Source organism: Artemia franciscana, chromosome 21, assembly GCF_032884065.1.
Source record: "Artemia franciscana chromosome 21, ASM3288406v1, whole genome shotgun sequence".
NCBI classification, from domain to species: domain Eukaryota; kingdom Metazoa; phylum Arthropoda; class Branchiopoda; order Anostraca; family Artemiidae; genus Artemia; species Artemia franciscana.
This window is the reverse complement of record NC_088883.1, coordinates 26,905,750-26,921,448: the sequence shown is the minus strand read 5'-3', so window position 1 is coordinate 26,921,448 and position 15,699 is coordinate 26,905,750. Positions and strand designations below refer to the sequence as shown.

Below are 15,699 nucleotides of genomic sequence, written 5' to 3'. Positions count from 1 at the left end.
AAAAATATTTCAATTGGTGCTTCATGGGCTGGACCAGATTGGTCTCTAGACGGTTCGCACAGGTTTAGCCGATTAGGTCACGGTCGTCCCCATTAAAAGCTCATAAGTGAGCAAAATATATCTAAAATTGGACTACCTTTTCAAATGAAATGTTTTTGTTAGACAGTTTCATAGAGAAAAGCGGAAGAAAGAATTCAGGAATTGGATATAGATTGGGCAGAATTGTGTACCCTGAGGCACGAAATTTTGTACACCCGTTGCGTGTAGTATTACAACCCCTTGGCATGATCAAGGTATCCAATAACATCGTTTATATTATCCTCAAATAAAATGCTTCAGACTAAACAAGTTTTCGCTTCTGTGTCGATGGGTTATAAAGAATGCAGAAGGTCATGATAGTCACATTTGGCCACAATAAGCAGGACCGAACCAGGGGGTTGACACCCCCTCCACATCACATCGTAAGCATGATACGTTTTGGCTATTTAATGGTTAAAAGACATTTTATTTTGGTTCCCTTCCCCGAAATAATTTTATATAATCTCATTCTGATTAAAAGCTTGTCTTCTGTGTATGGAGCCACAGTGTCGTGTGCACCACCAGTAGTTAGTGCCTCTGTAGTGGCGTCGGTTCATAAAGTTTTACGGGGTGGGGTGGGGGCATAATGTATTTCTCAGTATTTAGATAGCGCAAATTTGTTTTTTCCATTTTTTTTAAAATAGATATTTTTCAATTAAAATAATCCTAAAAAAGGTAAAATTCAAAATCTATTTAGGAGAAGTAAAAATTCTAGAGGGGACATACCCCCCCCCCCAATCGGAACCACTGTACACAGGTTATTGTGTACTTGATAGCAAGAGATTTATTATATGATAGATTTTTTCTTAGAGATACAAAAAGATTTTATTTTTTCGGGGGAGGGAGCATTTTTCAATGAAAGTGCCGAAAAGACATGTTCCAAATCTAGTTGGGGGGGATCCCCACACCCAATTTGTACACTTGGAGTTGTTACTCCCTGGAATTTTTCCTTGTATGGTCTTAGGATGAGCATTCGGCTGGTTTGTAAGTTATCCTGCTATTCCTATATTCAGTGGAGAAGCACTATAAGCATAGATACATCGAAGGTAAGTCTCTTGGGGATAAGAGAATACTCCAGCGAGAGGAAGGTAATGACGTCAAACAATGGGCAATCCCCCCTAGATTTTGGGGCCTCCCCTTGATTTGACAAATGCCTTTATTTGTATTTTCATCGATAAATACCTTCCTTTGCTGTTATAATTGAAACAATCGGAAAAATAACAAAAGTGCCTCCCAGACTTTAAAAAATATATTTGTTCGACTCCTGTATTTTTGTGATTTGTGCCACTGGAGGGGGGGGGGGGTTCAAGGACACGCAAAAGTGTGTCGTTTGGTTAATTTTTATTTTCGCGCTGAAGCTTCGAAGCAATACTTGGGAGCTCCCCCTATCTTGCCCTGTGTGCAAGCATAAATGCAAAATATTTTGTGAGTTTGTTTTATGCTTCCTTACTTAGATTTAGTTCTGCCTGCGCCAAGAGGCACATAGGGCAGCAACATTAATTCGCCTCAATGATCTGTCCTGAGCTGACGACCATAGCTCCCCATGACTCGTGAATTTTGTCTCCCTCAATCCTCGCCTTCTTATATGCTATTGTCGTTATTAATGTAGGTCGCGCTTTAACGGATCTATGTGATGTTCCAGTGCCCCTCTAGCTGTGGAGGAGAAAAAAAAGTGCTACCCATGCAAAAAGTGATTTTTCCTGTTGTATAAGACAGGGGCTGTAGCTTCCCTGTACTGGGTTTTCAGGATATTTTTTTAAATACCCATGAATTGGTTTTATGGAATAACATTTTTCTATTGAGACTAATCGAGATAATTGTCATCATTCCTCAATCAGCTACAAATTGCGATTTTTTATCAGTAGCCATTATTTTTTTATTTTTGGTGACTAGGGCTGTGGTTAGTTCTTTACTAGGTTGCAGCTATCGCTCTAACCATGATGTCCTCGATCCTTAGTTGCGATCATGAGTTTCTAATGTTCATCAATGGTAACAAACTTCATTAATAAAAGAAAAAAAAAATGATGAAAACGTCTTTTTGGAGCTAATTAAAAAAAAACTTTCAAACCATATTGTTCTTTTCAAAACCCTCTAAAAATCTTATATTATATATCTAAACTCATTTATTTATCGATAATATATTTAAATTCGCGTTTACCATTTACCGTGTGTTTTCCCATCAGTGCGGTAGATATAAAATATAAAGAGTTATAGTTGTGTTTATTAATAAAGAAAATATCAAATAAAATATCTTATAAGCAAGATATTCAATAAAATCCATGTTGTATGTAGGAAATTAGCTATTGATATTGTATCTATTGATGTTTGAAGTGAAACAACCTCTTCTACCGACATCGCAACACGTAGTCAATCAATTGATATTATCCTCCAGTTGTTTATAGTAAATCAGTTGTTTTATATCCCTGGGATTTATATCCCTGTTGTTTTTTTTAAGCAGTTTTATCCATTGATATTATCCTCCGGTTATTTATAGTAAATCAATTGTTTTTATCCCTGGGATTTATATCCCTGTTGTATGTAGGAAATCACATTTAGCTATTGATATTGTATATGTTGATATTTGGAGTGAAACAACATCTTCTACCGACATCGCAACACGTGGTCAATCATTTGGTATTATCCCTCAGCTATTTACAGTAAATCAGTTGTTTTATATCCTTGGGATTTATATCCCTGTTGTATGTAGGAAATCACATTTAGCTATTGATATTATATCTATTGATATTTGGAGTGGAACAGCCTCTTCTACCGACATCGCAACACGTGGTCAGTCAATTGGTATTATCTCTCAGCTATTTACAGTAAATCAGTTGTTTTATATCCCTGGGATTTAGATCCTCTATATCTCTTTTGTATTTAGGAAATCACATTTAGCTATTGATATTGTATCTATTGATATTTGCAGTGAAACAACCTCTTCTACCGACATCGCAACACGTGGTCTAGAAGATGCTCCGCTGGATATGTCTACGACATCACGGCTACCTCAATATCCTAATTTTCCACCCCACATCCAAATGTCCGGGGAAAACCTTCCTCCGTATAAAAGGCCTACAGTGATTACTTGTAGGTCTAAAAGTCCGCCTCCTTATCGACCTACGAGTTGTAGTCCTGGACTTGATGGGAGGAAGGACGAGCAGAAGAGAGCCCTGGTTAAAAGTTGTGGTAAGCATTCTTTTTGTTACAAAGTATATCTATATATATATAAAAATAAGTTGTCTGTCTGTCTGTCTGTGGATCAGGTGACGTCATGTTTCTGTGTCGGCTGACGTCATGAAATTAGTTGTCGTCATTTTTGCTATGACGGTGACGTCATTAAAGATATTTAAGACATATATGTTCACGTAGAAATCTATTAATGTTTAAGTTTACGAGGGAAGTCGAAACCCTTTGGCAGCACATTAATATTGCTTGCGGGAGATTTCAGGCAAACATTACCTATAATACCTAGATCAACTCCTGCAGACGAAATGAATGCTTGCCTGAAAAATTTTAATTTATGGGCACACTTAAAACATTAAAATTAACTACAAATATGCGTGTCCGATTGATTCTCGCACCCAAAAATATAGACGTCCACGAAATCAACAATATTGTTTTGACCAAGATTCGAGACCAGGCAGTCCTTTACAAGTCAGTCGACACAGTTTTGGAACCAAATGAAGCGGTTAATTATCCATCTGAATTTTTAAATTCCATAGATCTTTCAGGGTTTCCACCACACGTGCTACAACTAAAAATGGGCGTACCAATAATACTTTTAAGAAATATAAACCCACCAAAGCTTTGCAATGGCACTCGACTTGCCGTAAAAAAAAAACAATGGAAAACCTAATAGAGGCCACAATCTTGACAGGGCCTTATGAGGGTGAGGCTGTTCTTATTCCTCGCATTCCCATGATTCCAACGGATCTGCCTTTTCAATTTAAAAGATTGTAATTCCCAATTCGATTAGCATTTGCAATCACCATTAACAAAGCTCAAGGTCAATCATTAGAAAAATGTGGTATAGATCTTAATACTGATTGTTTTTTCCATGGACAACTGTACGTTGCATGTTCGAGGGTCGGTAAACCTGACAATCTATTTATATGCAGCGACAATTGGACAGCGAAGAATGTTGTATATTCGCAAGTTTTACGCAGTTAATTTGTATTTTGGAACCAAATGAAGCGGTTAATTATCCATCTGAATTTTTAAATTCCATAGATCCTTTAGGGTTTCCACCACACGTGCTACAACTAAAAATAGGCGTACCAATAATACTTTTAAGAAATATCAACCCACCAAAGCTTTGCAATGGCACGCGACTTGCCGTAAAAAAAACAATGGAAAACCTAATAGAGGCCACAATCTTGACAGGGCCTTATGAGGGTGAGGCTGTTCTTATTCCTCGGGAAAGCCAAGAATGTTGTATATTCGCAATTTTTACGTAGTTTGAAACACATATATAAATCTATCTATATTCACAGGTGGGACACAGGGACACAACTACAATGGCGCGTAACTAATATGGCGCGTAACGACTTACGCGCGCGGGGGGGCTTGGGGGGGCGCGAAGCGCCCCACCAACTAGGTGTTGGGGTGGCGCGAAGCGCCACCCCAACAGCTAGTATACTATAAAGGAGGCATTTGTAGTGGAGGGAGAGGAGTTTCGGACCATCTCCTGAGATGTCATCCCTTGAAAAATTTTTGGGTATATGCCTGCTATATAGGGTACTCATAAGTTAACAACCAACTGCCATACTATGATGTCATAGTCAAGTTGAGTTTGCATGAACATCGGTACACACAGGTTTCAAAATTAGAAGGGGGGCCAGAGAGTACAACATGACCTTTTCGATTTAGTCAAGAAAAAAATGATCAAAAATTTAAACAAAATGCGGCTTAGTGTCATGTTTGTACTAGAGGGAGAGTGTAGATTGATCCTAGGAAAAATAATTCCCTCTATCCCCATTGTGGGAATTTTACAGAAGGGATGAGGGGACAACAAATGCATCAAATAGCGAAAGCAGATAAATTATAAAGATTTATAAAACAGTCATAAGGTCTGGTGAGGCGATCTAAATTTTACAGATTACATTTTGTATTCCATTCAGGTTTAAAAATTTGTTGATTTCAAAAAAATGCCCCCAAAAACAAATGCCCCAAAAATTGGGGCATTTCAGCCAGGCTTCTTTGAATATTTGGAAACATTACAATGGCATATGTTTAATTTATATTTATATTTAAATATATTTATATCTATATTTATGCGTACTTTTTAGAGAGAAGGATATATCATTGTGAATTGGATTCCAGTGAGCATTGGAGCCATACCCTCCTAACATTAAAATCTTCATAAAATGTTGCTAAGAAAAACAAATCTTTACATCTAATTTTGAAAACGGGTCCCCATGTCGTTTACCCTGAAACTGTTATTAGTTTATCCCCCCCCCCAAAAAAAAAGAAGTAGGAAATGATAATTGGAAGTCATCCAGCAAAAAAACCTTTACAGATTACAAACAGTTAATTAGGAGAGGACATAAATGGAATTTACAACGGTAGTAATTATTACGTTTGAAAGAACGTTGAATGACGAATTGAACAGATCAGAGTGAATTGATTACAGAGTTGTCTTACTAAATTTTTATTATTATTATTCCTCAGAATTTTCATGTCTCATAATCAGTTTAGTATGTTTTCTACCCGTTCGCTCTTTGGGTAGACTACATACCCCACTATTGCACGGTTTATGAAAAGTCACTTTGATGTATCCCGTCGAGGTAGGTTGAGCTTGCCGTTTTCACCCGTTTATGGCAATTGTTGCTCACCCCCTAAAAAAGTAAAACCGGGATGATTACTACAAGTTATCCAGCAAAAAAACTTCCTTATTTGTCTAGTTTGATTCATTATAATAACAAAACATGCACATCAATTAAGTGCTGAGCTTCTCACGACATTTGGTCGTATAATTAAGAGAATCAATTACAGGGTTGTCTTGATTTTTATTTATTTATTTGGGATTTTTATGTCTTATGATCATTTTTTTCTACCAGAACGCTCTTTCAGTGCATGCTATTGCAATCTTTATAAAAAAAAGGTCGTCCTAATGTATCCCCTCGGGGTAAGTCAGGCCTACGGTTTTCACCTAATTATGAATATTATTGGCTGCCCCCCACCCCTTAAAAAAACCGAGACGATGACTGGATGTTACCCAGCAAAAAGAACTTTCTTTTTTGTCTTTTCTTTTTTTTTTGTCTTTATATTTTTGTTGTTTGATTTGTTATAATAACAGAAGTTATCCAGCAATTATGCGCTGAGCTTCTCACGACATGCCAGGTATTTTTCTTTCGCCGTCCAAACAAAAACTGTTAGCTAAAATTGTTGGTGAATTTTTGTGACAAATCGAATCATTGTTAGAGAAAATAGTTGGAGAATTTCAAGCGTAATATTCAAAAGCTAGGTAACGCGGGAAAGCAGGATGACTTGTTTCTATCCTTATGACATTGATCGAGAGTTCAAGACTACTAGTATTTCTTCGTTTTTTGCCGTTTTTTTGCATATTTTTTTTTTCGCATCGATATCCTCTCGGCACCAAAAAAAAAAAAAAATCCTTGAAATTTTCAAATTTATTTCTAGGCTTGTATTTTCTTTAAATTTCCCGTCCATTTCTAATGTTTCCATTTTTTTAGTGCGAAAAATCTTTGTTGACTTCTGTGTCCGCCTCCTAACGAATTAAATGAAAAAAACAAGTTTTTTTAAACTGAAAGTAAGGAGCGACATCAAAACTTAAAACAAACGGAAGTTTTTTCGTATAAAGGGGCTCTCCCCTCCTCATCCCCCGCTCTTTACGGTTAAGTTTGACTCTTTTTCGCAACTCTACTTTTTAAAACAATGAAAACTTAAGACACCCAACTAAAGAGTGTGTGTCCACGACGGGGCAGTCTCTTTCATATACGGAATACTTCTTTTTAAGTTTCAATGTCGCTCCTTACTTTCAGTAAAATTTTTTATTTATTTATTTAATTTCTAAAAGTTTTTGAATTAATACAGGTTTTGAAGATTGCTCTCCGTACATGAATAATTAATACGAAATTGCATGTTAATTTTACTTTTTTCAAATAATAATAATCTAAGTTCCATTTTTGTTCCAGTTATTTAAGAACGAGTCCTGGATCATAAAGGCTGTTTCATTAGAATAATAAACTCCTTTAAAAGCTCAAGTGTAAGAGCGAGCCATTGAGGAGAGGTAACCCCCCTAATATACGTAATATTTTCTGTTCGTTTTAAGTTTTAATGTTGCTCCTTACTTTCGGTGAAAAATGTGTTTTTTTTTTATTTGATTTCTGGTCGCTTTTTAAATAACGCTTGGAAAACCGGCACCCCCTTCATGGAAAATTCCCTTTTCCCATGGAAAAGTCCTCCATGGAAAGGTCCTCCCACGTAACCTTCTCTCCCTGACCCCCCCACGCCACCATAAAAAATCTCCACTGAAAACGTCTGTATACTTCCCAATGACCAATGCTATATGTAAACAATGGACAAAGCTCACAACTTACAGTCCTTCCCCTAGGAGCTGTGGGGGATTAATTCACCCTCAAAGGCATAGCTATTAGATTTTTCGACTATTCTGAACAAAATGGCTATCTCAAAATTTTGATCGGGAGACTTTGGGAAAAAATGAGCGTGGGAGCGGATCTGTTTCCCCTCGAATTTTTTGGGTCACTTAAAAATAGCAGCAGAACTTTTAATTTCTGTTCGAATGAGCCCTCTCGCGATATTCTAGGACAACCGGGTCGATACGATCACACTGGGAAGAAAAAAACCATTTTGCAGTTTTGCAGATAGGAGCTTGAAACCTCTACAATTTGGGTTCTCTGATATGCTGAATCTGATGTTGTGATTTTTAATTATATTCTATGACTTTTAGGGGGGTTTTCCCACTATTTTCGAAAATATGGCAAATATTCTGAGGCTCGTAACTTTTGATGGGTAAGACTAAACTTGATGAAACTTATGTATTTAAAATCAGCAAAAAGTCCGATTCCTTGATGTAGGCTAGCTATCGGTGTAAAAATTCAGTTTTTTAGAGTTTCGGTTAATACCGAACCGGGTCACTCCTTACTTACAGTTCGTTCCCACGAACTGTTTGAAACTGCTTGCTATCAAACAGAGGGCGCAAAAAACCTTTAGTCACAAAAATAAGAGAATTAACCCAGTATCCTCTTTTATTTTGATTTTTTTTTTACTCCTCCGAATTTTCACATTTTACTGCCAGTTCACGATTTTCTCTTCCCACGTGTCTTTGAGTACAAGCTTTTGTAATGTTTATGAAAAGCCTTTTTGATTCGTTTCCTCGATGTAGGGTGGGCCTAGGGTTTTCACCTGATTATGACAAGTTTTGGCTCCCCCCCCTTATAAAAGGAAAATCAAGAGGATGACTGAAAGTTACCCCTCAACAGTATCCTTATTTGTCTAGCTTAGTTCATTATAATAACAAACTGGTCCATCAATTATGCTCTGAGCTTCTCACGACATTTGGTTGTACAATAAATAATTGATTACAGGGATGTCTTGATTCTTTTCTTCCAAATTTTCATATCTCATGATCAGTTTACGATTTTTTAACAGAGCGCTCTTTGGGTGCATGCTATTGCAATGTTTATGAAAAGTCGTTGTGATGTATCCCTCCGGGGTAGGTAGGGCCTACGGTTTCCACATGACTATTCTGATTTTTGCCCCCTCCCCCCAAAAACACAAGATAATGACTAAGTTACCCAGCAAAACAATCTCTTTATTTGTCTAGTTTGATTCATTATAATAAATAACTGGTCCATCAATTATGCGCTGAGCCTCTCACGACATTTGCTCGTTCAATTAAGAGAATTGTTTACAGGGTTGTCTTGATATTTTTTTACTCCGAATTTTCATATCTCATGATCAGTTTACGATTTTTCTACCAGAGCGCTCTTTGAGTGCATGCTATTGCAATGTTTATGAAAAGTCGTTATGATGTATCCCCTCGGGGTAGGTCAGGCCTACGGTTTTCACCTGTAGCCCAATAGTACGCATTCATAGGAAAACCATTTTCTGCCCAGAAGGTTTTTCTTTAGTTCCTATCAAGTAGCAAGATTTAATGATTTGCTGCTTTGAGGCTATTTCTGTGCTGAAGCTTCGGCGCCTGTCTTCAGCCTTATGCCTCCGGTTAGGTTGTAATGATACACTTGATTGTTCCATCAAAATTGCCTCTCGGGAGACGGATGCTTTTGAAATTGCTTGAAGAAAAAAGGTTCTAGCTACATTGTCAATTTAATCAAAAACCAGAACTAAGTGCGAATATTCGTGGTAACATTGCCGAAGGGACACTCACTTTTGGCCAACTTATGTACATCTTGACGCCATCAGTTCCGCCACTCTTGGCACAGTATTCGCCACGTTGTGTACGTGATTTTGAAAGTGGGCGACCCCTTGAACATAGTTGTCTATGAGTTCTTTTAATGATAGGACTTAATATTAAAAGAAAAGCAAGCACCATCGATTCCCCAATCAGCATTGTTTTCAAATATAATGTTGTTTATATGGTTACCAGGCACCTACCCATATTTCGAGACGACTATACTATGTCTTTATAGTTAGACATAGTATGTCGACTATACTATGTCTAACTATGTCTTTCGAGACGACTTACTCCCCCAAAGTCATCGTGGGAGGGGCTGCAAGTTACTAACTTTGACCAGTGCTTACATATAGCAGCCTACTAGTTATTGGGAAGTGTACTGACGTTTTCAGGGGGATTTTTTGGGTTTGGGGGGAGGAGAAGTTGAGGGGGGCCTACGTGGGAGGATCTTTCCATGGAGGAACTTGTCAAGTGGGAAGAAAATTTTAATGAGGGGGGCTCAGGATTTTCTAACATTATTTAAAAAAACAATAAAAAAATAAATATGAAAAGTTTCTTCAACTGAAAGTAAGGAGCAGTATTAAAACTTAAAACGAACAGAAATTATTACGCATATGAGGGGTTTACCTCCTCGTAATACCTCGCTCTTTACGCTAAAGTATTTTTTAGTAATTTCAACTATTTATTCTACGGCCTTGGTGATTCAGGGGTCATGCTTAAGAAATTGGGACAAAATTTAAGCTTTAGTGTAAAGAGCGAGGTATTGACGAAGGGGTGAACCTCCTCATGTACGCAATAAAAATATACGAATATAGAAGTTTGTTACGTAAGATAATTCGTAAGTTACATATATTTTTTACTAATGAAAATCTTAGTAAAAAATTAAAAGGTTTAGTTGCCTTATTAAGTAGTCAAAAAATTAGAGGGAAACTAGGCCTCCTCCCTCGCTCCTTTTTTCTCGAAATCTTCCGGTTAAAACTATGAGAAAGCCATTTAGCAAAAAAAAATAAAAAATTAATATGCATATTAATTCGCATTTCATTTTAATTATTTATTAAAATAAATTTGATTTTAGAGAGCCAATATCATAACATGGATTAATCAAAAAACGTTCAGAAACTAAATAAAAAAACAAGTTTCTTTTAACTGCAAGTAAGGAGCGACATTAAAACTTAAAACGAACAGAAATTATTCCGTATATAAAAAGTTTTGGCCCCTCCTCAACGCCTCGCTCTTTACGCTAAAGTTTTTTATTGTTTTAAAAAGTAGACTTGTGAGAAAGGGTCAAACTTTATCGCAAAGAGCCAGGTGTTGAGGAGGGGCCAACCCCTTTAATATTCGGAATAGTTTCTTTTCGTTTTAAGTTTTAATGTCGCTCTTTACTTACTGTAAAAAAACTTGATTTTTTTATTTAGTTGTCCCCAAGCGTGACTGTTGTTTGTCTCGGGCATGAATGCATTTTATTCACATGTTTAGCAAAGTGGCAATTCAATTCAATTTTAGTAATCTGAGTCAACATCATTAATTTAGCACCTACACAAGTATGGTTGGAACAAAAACACTTTTAAAACGTATTATTAACTGTAATTAGCAAAAAAGCCTGTTGATTAAAAGTTATGAAATATTAAGTACATATTTTTATGAAGATAGAAAAAATGTTTTGCCCCCCCCCACTCCCAACATAAATTTGAAACCTTCTTTCCCTTTCCCCCAACTGTGATGCAAAATAGACTAGACTTAACAAAACTATGATTTTGGAAATACTTAATTACTAAACAAAAGGACCCCCAGCGGGACCAATAGGGGGAGGGGGAATGATTACTTCCTAATTCCCCCCTATATTTTGGAAATACATTTTTTTTATTTCCACAAAAAAAATGAAAAACATAAAATTATCCTGCCCCTCGTGTAAATTGGCGTTAGATAGACCACCTTATTTATTTGAATCTTTATTATAGTCTAATATTGGATTTTATTCCACGAATGCAAATTTTTCTCAAAAAGAAATATACTCTCTAAGTATTACTTTTTACTGACGAAAAAAAGTCCAACGCCGAACTTGAAACTGCGATCGCGAGTACCCAATCATCTAGCCAAGCTTGTTAGTTTGTTAAAACCTAAGGTGTTTGAAAGTCAACAAAAAGTGTTTGATGTAAACAGGATTTGTCTAGAGTTATAGCACTTACAAATTATAAAGAAAAATATTTCTTATAAATAAATAAATAAAAAAAACTGAAGACCTTTGCGTGAACACACCGTCTATGAAAAAGGAAATTACCTGACCTGTAGGCGCCTTTTTTCAAAAAAATTACACAATTGATAGGGCGAGGGAATTGCCCCCTGAATGTTTTTGTGCTTCCGCCAAATTAAAAAAAAAGTTTTTTGGTGTTTATATGGAAAAGAGGAATGGTTTTGAATATTTCCGCTGGAAGAAATTGTCCCTCCACCCAGACTGTATAGTTCCCTCAAACAATATAACCAACCTACTTTTTCGTGAATTGACACCTATGAGAAGGTTTCTTTCTTCCAGGGTCGATTTTTTTCCGGTATATATTTTTTTTTTCGGATAATTTTTTCCGGTAATTTTCGCAGACGGTTAAGACACCATATGTGAAAAAAGGAAATTACCTGAGCTGTAGGCGTCTTTTTCAAAAAAAAAACACGTAATTGGTAGGGGGAGGGAATTGTCTCCTGAATGTTTTTGCGCTCCTGCCAAATTAAAAAAAAATGTTTTTTGGTGTTTATATGGAAAAGGAGGAATGAATTTGTATATTTCTACTAAAAAAAATTGTCACTCGATCCAAACTCTATAGTTCCCTCAAACAATATATCCAACCTACTTTTTCGTGAAATGACACCTGTGAGAAGGTTTCTTTCTTCTAGGGTCAATTTTTTTTCCGGATAATTTTTTTCTGGTAATTTTCACAGATGGTGAAGACACAGTCTGTGAAAAAAGGAAATTACCTGAGCTGTAGGCGCCTTTTTTCAAAAAAATTGCGCAATTGATAGGTGGAGGGAATTTTCCCCTGAATGTTTTTGCACTGCTGCCAAATTAAAAAAAAAAAAAAAAATGTTTTTTAGTGTTTATATGGAAAAGAAGAATGGTTTTGAGTATTTCCACTGGAAAAAAAAATTGTCCCTCCACCCAGACTGTATAGTTCCCTCAAACAATTTTATCCAACCTACTTTTTTTTGAATTGACACCTATGAGAAGGTTTCTTTCTTCAAGGGTAAATTTTTTTCCGGATAATTTTTTTTCGGTAATTTCCACAGGCGGTGAAGACACCGTCTGTGAAAAAAGGAAATTACCTGAGCTGTAGGCGCCTTTTTTTCAAAAATTTCACGCTATAAAGATTCGTGAATATTTTCCCAGAAACAATTATCAACTGACATTAGGTTCAATGACTCTTGAATCGAGAAAAAGCAAACGCGTCCACTCTTAAACCAACCATTACGTCTATCCATTCCTAGTTTTTTTTTCCCATAAATTTTAGTTGTTGCACTTATTGAAAACTGCAAAACCGTGCAGATTAACGCAATTCAAGTTTATGCTTTAAAAAAATGAATTATCCCCCCTAAAAAAAAAAAAAATGACGAAATATATCAGTCTTTTAGTTACATCTCTGATATTTATGGACAAATGTCTGCATAAGGGATGCCAGTTTTCGAAAATGTAGGAAGGGGCAAGAATTTTTTCGTTTATAAAGAAAAAAAATACTTTTTCATAATTTAGGAGGGCTTTTTTCAATTCTTCAATAAAGATATCATAAAAAGGTATTTTTAAAAATCCACGTTCAATTACCCCTCCCCTTCAGGACTCTGAAGAAGAACAGGAGGTTTTACGTTAGTGTCATATTGTCGCTGTTACGCCTGAATTTTGTAACTGACATATTTACCCTTGTAAGATAAAGGTCAAAAAACGTTTGCTAAAATGTTCTCAGACACAATCGGCAAGGTAATTTAGATCAGGAGGGTGGAGTAGCAATTGAACATTAATGCACCGCTGATCCCTCTTTTGAGAGCAACTCAGCAAGGGGTTGTTTAGCAATTATTTCAAAATTGAAAAATGTCAGACAAGGACGTATCCAAGGTTTTTGTTCAGGGGGGGGGAATCATAAAAGCATATCAAAATTTGTTCCTATACATTTTCGTTAAGTTTTTGCCAGTCGGACAAAAGTTTCATAGGGGAGGATTGAAAACGGTTAGCCCTCCACCCCTCAGATGCAACCTTTAGGTGAAACAGCGATGATATGAAAAAATTAGATGTTTTTTTACCCATCTCGAACCTTTAGCATGTTTTTTTTTTAGATTTTTCTAGATTGAAGAAGGGGCGGGTACATAAAAATAATATTTACTGTAAGTCCATTATTCAGTAAACAAAACATAACAAATGATCGCTGTTAAGTTTACTGATAGGGTTGAAAACGCGGAGTTACTTAGTTTCACGAAAACCCAAGTGGGGCAGCAAGACGTATGTGATTGTCGGCTAAAATCTTATGCCTTCAGGTGGCTTGGTGCAGCAGTGAACTGTTAGTAGTAATCGTAGTAGATAATCTGAGATCGATTCGTTTTTAAGCAACTATTCTACGGTCGTTGCTTCCATTATGTCTGAACTTTCCGAGATTTCCCCAAATCTCACCGAAAGAAAATTGGGTCCTGAAAATTGAATTTTGTAAATACAAGAATGTTGACATGAAACACAAATCTTAGTTTTGTACGCGTTAATTTTCGGAGAGATTTTTGCCGCGTTTTCTATGTTGTGAGCTTACCCCCAGAAACAATAGTGTTTGTTATTGCTAATGTACCTAAATGCCAAAGTAAAAAAGAAGAAATTTCATACAAGTTCTTCCAAGCTCTGAGAGAAATCGAATATCAATTCGGCAGCAGTATTGTCCGCGGCGCGAAAAAAAATAAACTCAAAGTTGTACGAATATCTGCTTCACTTTTGTTTTGATTCAGTGTAAAAAAAATTCGTTTCTTCCGACTGGTCAAATTTATCTATATATATATATATAAATAAGTTGTATGTGTGTTATGTCTGTCGAGTGACGTCATGTCTGTCGAGTGACGTCATGTCATCATGTCGTCATGAAGTTAGTTGTCGTCAAGTTTGTTATGATGATGACGTCATTAAAGGTATTTAAGAAATTTTTCTTAGACAAATTTTTAATTGTAAGAAGATCGTGGACGGAAAAATGTTTAATTGTAAAATGACTGGAGAACCTACAATGGCAACAGCCGAGGAAGCTGCTCAAAGAGTCTATCCTAAAAAACTTGCTGCTGTAAGAGAAAGTAAGAAAAGAAACCGTGTCGAGGAATCACAAGAACAGCAAGAAAACAGGTTTCCGGCTGGTAGAGAAAGTAAGAACAGAAAGTGTGCCGAGGAATCACAATATATATATAAATATATATATATATATACTAAATATATACTATATATATATATCTATCTATGTATATAAAAATAAGTTGTTTGTGTGTCTGTCGAGTGACGTCATGTCGTCATGAAGTTAGTTGTCGTCATGTTTGTTATGACGATGACGTCATTAAAGGTATTTAAGAAAATCCTTCTTGAAAATCAACGTGAAAACAGGCTTGCGGCTTCAAGAGATAATGCCAGATTAGGAATGTGCAATTTCCGTCAACGAAGGCGTGTCGAGGAACTACCAGAGCAACGCGAAACCAGACTTGCTGCTAAGAGAGAAAGTGAAAAAAGAAGGCGTGCCGAGGAATCACAAGAGCAACGTGAAAACAGGCTTGCAGCTTCAAGAGATAATGCCAAAAGAAAGCGTGCCGAGGAATCACAAGAGCAACGTGAAAATTATCGCATGGCATTCAGGTACAGCCCAGTCGATGATTATAGTAGATGTGTTCAAATCGGGACTATGTCTAAAATTTGTCCCTACTGCAAGGCCTTGAAATTTAATGGTGAAACGATGGGAATGTGTTGCGCCTCAGGAAAAGTTAAACTTCCTCAACTGGCTGCACCCCCAGAGCCATTGAAGACTTTGCTTACTGTAACTACGTCAGAATCTAAGCGTTTTTTTTTTTTTTTATCAAAAATTAGAAAATATAACTCATGTTTCCAAATGACGTCGTTTGGTACCCAAATCGAAAATCAAGATCAATTTATGCCTACTTTCAAAGTAAAAGGGCAAATTTATCATAGAGCAGGGTCCCTTCTACCATTTTCAGGCGAGAATCATAAATTTTTACAATCG

The 15,699-nt window shown here is 36.4% G+C and overlaps 1 protein-coding gene across 2 annotated transcripts in view; it reads left to right on the top strand.

Moving 5' to 3' along the window:
- The window catches only part of LOC136040629 (transcription cofactor vestigial-like protein 4), a 114,553-nt gene that overhangs the window by 73,486 nt on the left and 25,368 nt on the right, over nt 1–15,699 (top strand). For both annotated transcript variants that reach the window (XM_065724904.1, XM_065724905.1), the window contains exon 3: nt 3,005–3,264. In XM_065724904.1, coding sequence (XP_065580976.1) covers nt 3,005–3,264 — 260 coding nt within the window. The remainder of the gene's footprint in view (nt 1–3,004; nt 3,265–15,699) is intronic.